Source organism: Mus musculus, chromosome 14 (genome assembly GCF_000001635.26).
Source record: "Mus musculus strain C57BL/6J chromosome 14, GRCm38.p6 C57BL/6J".
NCBI classification, from domain to species: domain Eukaryota; kingdom Metazoa; phylum Chordata; class Mammalia; order Rodentia; family Muridae; genus Mus; species Mus musculus.
The window spans coordinates 30,873,327-30,882,564 of NC_000080.6; the positions used below are offsets into that span (position 1 = coordinate 30,873,327).

The following is a 9,238-nucleotide window of genomic DNA, read 5'->3' on the forward strand; positions in this document are numbered from 1 at the left end:
CGGAGTCAACCTAGTCTACATAGCAAAGTCCAGGCCAGAAAGGGCTATATAGTGAGACCTTGTCTCCCCCAGCCACCCCCAGAGTGACTGAGATGGCTGCCACCCTGAGACTTGAGGATGAGGAAAAGCAAACGCACAGTTGGTTTACCACCATGTGTGCAGTACGTCTGACTGAGCATGCGCACCAGCCCTGGGGAACCCTGGGCAGGCTGGAGGAGTTTTAAATGATGAATAGATTAGAAAGCAAGCCCCAATTTTCTCCAAGTTTGTATCTGGTTATAGGGCTGTATTACATCCTAATAATTGGCCAACATTTGGCAAATGACAAAAAGCCATAAAGCAGAAACTACGCTTATAGGCATTCACAACCACATGGTCTGGTCTCTGATATTAAAGTGAAGTTCACATTGGCCAGAGCAGGGAGCCGTGAGCTATCAAGTGACTCTGTCCACAGGAAGGGTAGTGAGGCTGTTTGTCCCACCCCTCAAGTAGGAGTTCACATTCCCCAGCATGGCTAGGCTTTGGGCCCTTAAACCTTCATGCAGGCCATTCCGATCTTCCCGTGGTAAGCAGAGGTCTAAGGCCAGCAGCTGCGGCAGGAGTGAGCAAGTTTGTCCTCAGTGTCCTGGCTGCATGGAGGGGTAGAGCGCTTCCCTCTTCATCTTCATGACAGAGGTGGCTCAAGACAGCCCCTCTGAACCTACACTGCCTGACTGGTCCCTGGGATGACTCCAGTCCCTTTTGAAAGACACTGTGTATGTAAGGGGATTCCAGGACCCTGAGATTCCAGGCGCCTGCTTGGCTTTGATCAGCTTTGGGTCTGGCTGGAAGCCAAGTGAAGGCATTGATTGGGTAGGGGGTGGCAGATTAGGGGTGGTGACTTCAATGCTAGCTTCAACAGGCCAGCACATCTCGCTGTGGAAGAGGGGACTTCCCTCAACCCTCCTCTGAGGGTGTGGGAGACATGGGGCCTCCCACAGGGGCTGGGTTCCAAGGAGGACACAGCACAGAAGGCGCTGGAATCTCAGGCCTTGCCTCTTGACCGCCTCAGATCCTGATCTCAGCTGACGACGAGATGGAGGAGTCTGACGCCGAGGAGGACCTCCGGAGACCTGTGAAAAAGAAGCACCGCTTCGGGCTGCCTGTATGACACATTCCCACGCTGCGGGTGACAGTCCTGGGGCCCAGCCCTGCAGCAACAGCGTCTCTGCCCTCCTCTCTGCCCTCCTCTTCTACCTCTGCTCCTCCTGCTGTCTCTGCCCGCTCTCCACCCGCCCCAGACGACTGTGACTTAAAAGAGGGAAGAGGACCCATGCCCGAGGGGGCTGTGGGCAGCTGGAGTGCCCACTCAGTTGCACTACAAACACTGACCAAATATGCAAGCGAAGAGCTTTGTTTGTTTGTTGTTGTCCCTTAGGGGTTCTGTAAGACCCCCTGTCCTGTCTGACCAGGTGGCATGGTGGAAGGAAACAGCACACAGACTGTTGCGGGTCCTGGAGCTGAGGCTGCCGGCCTTGTGGACAAGCGCTGTGCTTGAGGTTAGCAGTTGCTGGTTGACCCAAGTTGGAACAGGAATGCTTTCTTAACTCAAAATGGCTTTTGTAACTCTTTATTTCTAAAGCCAGTTTTATGAGCTGTGACAGTGTTACTGTTTTTTGAGTATGTGTTCATTTCCTACAAAGTATCTATGGGTCTAATGGGCAAACAGATTTTTAAGTCTTCCGTATACTGTTGGACTTTTATATTTTTAAGTTATATTTTCATACTATTGTATTTAAAACTCTTTTTAATCCCCAAAGACATGGATTTGTTTGCCTTTCATGGGGAATGAGCTAGGGGGAGGTGGGTAAAAATGAGGAGTTTTGGAGGCAGGAATATTGTTAAGTAACATCGATGGTGAGATAAACGGCCCTGGTGGGAAGGTAGAGAGATAGCGCTTATCTGCGCTCACAGATCCATAGTTAAGGTCAGAACCTGCACAGGAGGCAGCTGCTCCAGTGTGGGGACAGACAGAGCCCTGCCAGGGCATACAAGCTGCCGTGTTGGAGGCAATGGTTAAACTTCACTCAGGAGTTACACGTTTGTGTCCAGAGGACTCAAGACCGCCTCCGGCTACTCCTGTTGGTTTCCTGCCTATCTCAGTCTCTAAATTGCAAGTGTTAGAATGGCCTCAGCCTTGACTGCCTGTACAGCAGCCTTGACTGTACAGCAGCTTGCAGAGCCAACCTTTGCCCTGGTCTGTCACCAGCTGCCACCTGCTTGCTTGCTTAGCTGTCTAGAGAACTCTTCCTGGCCGGAAGAGCCTGTCATGATGCCCTACAAAGTTGTGAAATAACTGCAGCAGAGCAGACACTGGTGTGAGTCGTGTTTGAATGTGTAGGTTGTATGAGGCATTTCTAACTGGCTCCTCTCTGCTGGCCACACCCACTCCTCAGCCGGGCTGTGGTTTACCTGTGGGCCAGCCTGGCCTGGCACTGTCCCTGCTGTGGGAGCAGCAGGGCGGGACTGTCTGATGGCCTCTCAGTGGTAAGGAGCACAAGAACACCCACCGCCTCACGGGCTGAGGCCTTAGGTGAGACAAGCACAGAGGACAGCTCTCCTCAGAACCCCTAAGCCTAGGTCAGAGTGTGCTTTGCATAAGCATACAGGCTCTAAATATGCTTGTGGCCCGTGACCCTAGCCCTTGCCCAGGATACCTGGGCTGTCTTCTGCCACTTGAAACCTTCCTTGTCACAGACAGAAGGGTATGCTCTGGGTGGCCCTCTCAGCTCACTGTCTAGCGCAAGTCACTGAGAAGAGTGAGTCTGCTGTGGGAGGCTGCACATTCCTGTCAGGCAGAGGCCATGACCTGGAACGGGTCCGCCAGGCCCTGCCTTGGTCTCAGTTCCCATTTTCTTCCATCGTTCAGCAGTGGTCATTCTCTCCCCTTCTCTAGTGAGCTTCCACTGAGCTCAAACTCCTGGTGAGCTGGTCAGCGCCCGGGTGTTGCTGACGTCATCCTCACGTCCCCTTCCCCTTTGCTGTGCTTTAGCTGGCCTTTGCTGCGCACACCCCTGCCATCCCTCTGGAGCTCAGAGCTGAAACCTCATTTTCAGACTCAAGCTCCTGGAGTTTCCAAGCTAGACACAGAGGTGGGGGAAATGCTGTTAAGGACGGAAGGATGGCAACTCCGGGTGCACAGCCTCACAGAGGTGGTCTGTAAGGTCCTCCCAGCTCCCAGGCACAGGGCCTGGAGGACAGGAAGCAAGTGAGTGCAAGTTCCTTCTGCACCCTGATTTCCGCTAAGGACTGTCGTCTCTGGGCTGCAGCTGTGGAGTTGGCTCAGTAGGAGAGGAGGTCCAACAGGGATCTGCCACTAGAGCCTGTCTGTGTGCAAGCGTGGTGTGTGTCTGTCCTTCCCTCTCCCTGTGGATGTGCGCATGCAACCATACAGCAAAAGCACATACAATTCCGCATCCCTTGGGAGAGCCTCCGGTGGCCGACAAGGCCTTTCTGTCACCGTGGTGCACTGTCTCACTGGAGTGGATGTAGAGGGCTCTGGTCAGGACTTCTTCCTGAGCTGTCCCCCCTCCCCGGAACAAGTGTCCACATCACTTGTTCCAAGTTGCCTTATGAGGTGGGACCCTTTACTGGCTGATTGCGGGCGACACCGAGCTAGGGAAAAAAAAAAAAAAAAAAAAAAACAAGAAGTGTGGAATGCTGACCTAGCTGTGGTGTGCTGTCAATCTGATTTGTCCAAATAGGTACCTTGGCCAAGCTGCTCTTGGTAGAAGCTTGCCAGCCACGGTGAAGAATGAGGTTTTTTTGTTTTTGTTTTTGTTTTTGTTTTTTTTTTGTAACTAACAGAAATAAACCAATGAGAGAGAGCTGACACCTAACTCGGAGACATGGTGGTTGCTTTTTTATTTCCTTTACCTGTTGGTGGGAGTTTGGGAAAGGCAGCGGTGAATGGTGAGCTCCCGTGTGGCAGTGGTCCGGAAGGTGTGTGAGGTGAGACTCTGTGCCCCTCAGCCCTGGGGCATGTTGGGAGCAACCTCCTGCCTCAGATGTTAAACTGTGAACTCCCGAGCACCAAAGGAGTCGTGGGTTCATGTCACCTCTCCTGCCTCCTTTCTTGGGGAAAACAAAAAGATTCAAGTTCAAGTTGTAACTTCTCTTTGGCAGTATAGGCCTGCTGGCTACAGCTCAGGATGCACATCTGAAAGGTGCCCCAAGACCTTGAAGGAGCAGACCCAGACTGTCCCTCCTGCCAGGCAGCAAACCTTATAGGATGTAACCTAGTCTTGTTTTGTTTCTGTTTTTTTAAGACAGTTTTACTGTGTGGTCCTGGCTGTCCTGGACCTAGCTCTGTGGATCAGGCTGGGCTCATACCCAAAGATCTGCCTGCGTCTGCCTCCCAAGTGCTGAGATTAAAGGTGTTCTCCACTCACCCCCCGACCCCCGAAGTGAGCTAACTCTTAAATGAAGATTTCCACAACTTTCAATGGGAGACTTGTTCATAGTGCGGGGCCTGTGGTCAGCCTTGCTTTGAACACCCTGAGTCCTGAGTGGGTGAGTGGATTGGTTGGTGGACTGGTTGCCTGGTTTAGTTCTAAATTTTTCTTTTCCTGGGTTTACTTAGAAGTCAGACCTATGAGTGACTTCAGCTGCCAATCAAGGCTGTGTACGCAGTCATGAGTCACAGAAACCATCCCACCTCAGCTGCCAGTGACACTTAAGCATGGTGTCATGCATGGGTCACAAAACCACATTTTTTAGATGAAAGAGAAGATGGTGTACTTCCATTGTAAACTGGTTTACAGTAAATTTTCACATCTTATTATATAAAAGAAGAAAAAGGAGGAAAAAACCCAGCACTTTTGTGGTCGTTGGTTGTGTGCCCTGTGCCCTGTAACTCACAACCAACTCAACGGGTTAATAAACCTGATGGCTTGGCTGCAGTGGGCTCAGAGTCTGCGATGAAAGGAGCCTAGCGTGGTCTAGCCATCATCCTGATGAGCCTAACCCGCTTTTCCTCCTGGGTCGTGAGAGCTGGGCATCCCTTATCCTTGTCCTAGTCAGCCAGCTGTGGGTACTCCTCACAAGGCATGGCCTGGCCTCCCCTTGGAATCATGGGTATTGCTCAGGTCCCTGCGTATAGACCTGATGGTGCACACACTGACCTACTGGGAGCCAGGCCCAGAACCAAGAATGGGATAGAGTTCGAGGCACAACAGCTATGGAATGACATTTAGGATGACTGTTAGTGCCTGGTTGAATTTCATCTGCCTGGTGCCTTCAGGGATAAACACAATGTCCATTGTAGACGGGAGGGAGTGGAGAGAAGTCTAAGACAAACCTCCAACCCACATCTACCACAGCCCACCTCAGGCTTAGGGTCCCTGCATTGCCACCAGTGATCTTTCCATGCAAAGATGAAGTTAGTGGTGGGTGCTAAATGATTTTCCAAGGGAGCTCTACTCTTTACTACAGCTTAATAGCTGAAGTGGCATTCACCCCAGCCCTCTAAAGTCCTGCCAGCCAGCTTCCAAGTGTCCATCTTAGACAGAAGCCCTCTATAGGCCTTTACTAGCAAGCATGGTCTCCTCCGGGCCTATACTGTACCTTGCTTTGTCTCTTTATTAAACTTGTCCCAGGGCTGGCTAGAGGACCAGGACACCAACAAGACTGTGATATGGCAGCTCCACAGGGTCTCGGCCTTCCTGGCTACTCACTCTGAGTTGGCTGTGCTCACCATGAGGAAGTGTTTCCAAGCAACAGAAAGGAAGTTTCTCCCCTGCTAATGTGCTGGGATGGAAAATCTATTTCCAGTGGAATCCAGGAGTAGAAGAGAAAGCTAAACAAACTCAGAGCATCCACCCTTGTTCAGGGCCCTCCCTCTCCTCAGAGACTTCCCCTCCCACCCCTGCCACTGGGATGGGTTCTTGCAGTCAGCCTGGGCAGGCTGTCTCACACATTCCAGGGTTCACATTCATAAACACAGTCTGTGAACAACAGTGCCAACACCTCCCACCGTCGAGTAAGCAGCTGTCCCCAGAGATGCGGGGTCCCCGCGGCCATCTCCTCTCACCAGGGCAGCTGCCCATCATCGCCAAGAATAAACTCCAGCTAGTCGCTGCGTGGATCTGAATCATCTGAGAGCTTCCAAAGGAGGGGAGTGACTACCCAGGACGCACAAGCAGACTATATAAGTTCCCAAGGGTTGGGCCTCACGCAGATCCTTTCCTGTGGCTACTGCCTGCCAGAGAGCTACCAACAGCGAGCTTGCTTGGCATCCAACATGTCCGAGGTAAGGAGGCCCAGAAGGGACTAGTTGGTGCCAAGGAAGTTGCGAGGGCAAGGCTGGACACTAAGTAGTAGTGCCTGCTCTGAAGTAAAAGCCAAAGCTAAACAGAAGCACCGTGGCCCTTCCAGGCTGGCCTCTGGACACCCTGGGTCTCACCAGGCTCTGGTGAAAGGCCTTGACACTTCAGGCGTGTGAGGGGTTGGAGGTGGGGAGTGCCTATATAGAACTGTGCGCCTTTGTATGGAGATGAGGGAGCTAGCCTTGCTGGCTTAGTGTGTCCTGATGTGTACACATTTGTAATCTGGAGGAAGGATGAGGGGCGGAGACTGTACCTATAGATCTGTCTGTCTCCCTGTGAGGGTGTGTCTGCAGGCCTGCGTTTCCCTGGGAGCTCAGCCCAGGCTGAGTGAGGGAATCCTTGCACCTGCCTGCAGGGCTTAAGAAGGAATCAGGTGTCAGCCTCACAGGCGCCCGCCCGGGTGGTAGAGAAGGGTGAGCACTAAATCTGGCTTTCCCGGCTCTACTGGGCAAGAACAACAAGGTCATCCTTGCTCCTTTCTCCATGGCTGTCTACCCCGATCCCTCCCCAAACACAGTAAACATCAGTGGTTTTGTTTTAGGGAAAGGGGGGAGGGGCAGTCTTACGGACTTCACCACCTCTGTGAACAGATCTTAGAATTCCTGAGATTACCAAGGGCTCCTCAGTCTTAGAGTTCATCTTTTTGCTCTCCGCCCTTGTGTCCAGTCCTGAACTCGGCCTGACAAACAGGCCAGTGTGAGGATGCAGTGGTCACCACCCCCAGGAGTTCCCTCCCTGTCTGTGGGGAAAGGTCAGATGTCCAAGTCAGGCTAAGAAGGCAGGGAGGTGGCGGGGAACTTGCAGTTGGGAGAGGAGTGAGCTTTGAATCGGCTTAATTCGGAAGCCTGGGAAGGAGGAGCCCCCGCCAAAGTTGGGGGGTCTTCATCTCAAGGCATTGAATTGTAAGGCTCTCGACTTTTCCAAGGCTGGCACTCCTGAAGGCCCCATCAAGAAGAAGCGGCCCCCTGTGAAGGAAGAAGACCTGAAGGGGGCCCGAGGGACCCTGGCCAAGAACCAGGACATCAAGTCTAAGACATACCAGGTCATGCGGGACTACGGTGAGTGTCCCCCGGGCATGTGGTAGAATTGGAGACACAAGCATCCCCCGGTGGTAGCTAAGAGGTGTTGAGGGTCTCTGGGCATAGGAGGGGCTGCACACAGCATAGGGAGCCCTGCCTCTGAGAAGACCAGTTTAGGTCCCTGATGTCACCTCCTCCATCTCTTGCCTCCAGAGCAAGCCGGCTCAGCTGCCCCATCTGTATTCAGCCGCAACCGCACAGGCACCGAGACAGTCTTTGAGAAGCCCAAAGAGGGACCAGCCAAGAGCGTGTTTGGCTGAGACATGCACATTGCACCATCCACCCGGACACAGGAGCCTCCCCACGAACTTTTTTTTTTTTGTAATGCTGGAAGATGCCTTTCCTCTGCTGTCTCTTGAACCATCATGACTCCCACAACCCTAGCCCTTGGAAACACCAATAAAGAGTATGCCCAATGTCCCCAACCTTGGGACGTTGCCATGGCCGCTACCTGCAGAAGAGAGGGAAGTGTGGGGACATAGCATATCTGGTGCCCTTCCTGGACTCTGAGGTGGGACAGGGAATAATGTGTGTGCTCTCAGAACCACTGAGGTGTTCCAGGCAGAGCCTTAGCCGTGGAGTCCTGGTGCGGACTTTCTGATGCGTGTAGGAGACAGTTCTTCCTAAATCTCTGTTTTAGGCTGGGAAGATGGTGCCATAGCTAAAAGTACTTGCCATTTCTTTAGAGGACTCTGGTTCAGTTCCCAAATATCCTCATGGTAGCTCATAACCATTGAACTCTGCCACCCTCTTCTGGCCCCTGCGGGCATTGCATTACGTGTGGTATGCCTGTAGTCAAAATACTCACGTACCTAAAATAAAAATGAAATGGAAAAGTAACCTTCGGTTTCCCATCATGCACAGCAGGAGAGTTGAGTTAATGTCTATGGCATAAAGCAGGTTTCAGTAACAGAGAGACCTTGTTGGAGGCCGAGCTCCCTCTGCCTGCCTCAGAAGGTGCTGCAGTGTTTCCAGGGTCCTCCAAGCCCATTATCCTTACTCCTTTGCCCATGGTGTCTCTGGACTGTATGTCTCCATCTCAAAGCCCAAACTAGGTGTGGTTCCTCTGGCCAGTGGCCGTGAGTTTCCAAGACTCCTCAGCAACCATGTCCCGCCCCCCAGCATGGTGGCCGGGGTATGAGAACACCAGGTTCCTAGCTGTGTGCCATCTGTCTCCTCAGACCTGTGTCCTATGTCTGCTGTGTCAGGTTGAGGAAGCTAAAAGCTTGCCCAGTTAGAATGGCAAGAACACAGGCAGGCCAATAATGGCTCCTGAGAGCAGACCTACAGGGCCTGGCTCATGGATGACTCCTCCTGAGAAGCTCCTGTGACCCCTGGGCAGGTAGCTCTGGCTCCAGGCTGGGCCTATCCTCTGGGTCCCAGAGGAGCAGACGTCTTGTGGGGACAGAGCCAGCACTTGCTCACTGGACCTCTTAATAATGTCCTTCCCAGCAGAACTGTGTACTGTCCAACCCCACTCCCATCCAGAGCCTGGAGGGTGAACGGACACACAGGAGTGTGGCCTCTGACCATAGCCTTGCAAGGGAAGGCAGGGTTTTCATAGAAGCAACAGAAATTTCCTCAAAGTTTCCAACGCCCTGTCCTAGGGACAGATGCCACCAGCCTTGAGGTAAACCACACCAATGAAGACAACACACCAGTAGCTGGCCACACTTCTGGGTCCGTAGACTCAGGAGTGGACTTTCCAGGGCCACCAGAGGACACCAACTCCAGCTGCATCAAGTATTCAATATTTGTTTGCTTTATTACAGTGTCTATTATTTTAAAAAAAAA

General features: G+C 52.5%; 2 protein-coding genes across 3 annotated transcripts in view; both read left to right on the forward strand.

The window, feature by feature from the left end:
* The window catches only part of Stimate (STIM activating enhancer), a 51,636-nt gene extending 47,752 nt beyond the window's left edge, over positions 1 to 3,884 (forward strand). For both annotated transcript variants that reach the window (XM_030247992.1, NM_028839.4), the window contains one exon: positions 1,052 to 3,884. In XM_030247992.1, the coding sequence (XP_030103852.1) occupies positions 1,052 to 1,150 (99 nt within the window). In that variant the 3' untranslated portion in view covers positions 1,151 to 3,884. The remainder of the gene's footprint in view (positions 1 to 1,051) is intronic.
* A 2,046-nt stretch (positions 3,885 to 5,930) lies between these two features.
* Mustn1 (musculoskeletal, embryonic nuclear protein 1) lies at positions 5,931 to 8,284 on the forward strand. The gene is made up of 3 exons (NM_181390.3): positions 5,931 to 6,289; positions 7,291 to 7,423; positions 7,598 to 8,284. Exons 1-3 carry the CDS (start codon positions 6,281 to 6,283, stop codon positions 7,702 to 7,704), a joined length of 249 nt encoding a protein of 82 aa, NP_852055.1. The 5' UTR covers positions 5,931 to 6,280; the 3' UTR covers positions 7,705 to 8,284.
* Positions 8,285 to 9,238: the final 954 nt, after the last annotated feature.

What these genes read in the sequence shown, in the direction of transcription:
- Mustn1 (NM_181390.3), top strand. An exon ending in CCAGGTCATGCGGGACTACG is followed by an intron (nt 7,424 to 7,597) that starts GTGAGTGTCCCC and finishes TCTTGCCTCCAG; the next exon opens with AGCAAGCCGGCTCAGCTGCC.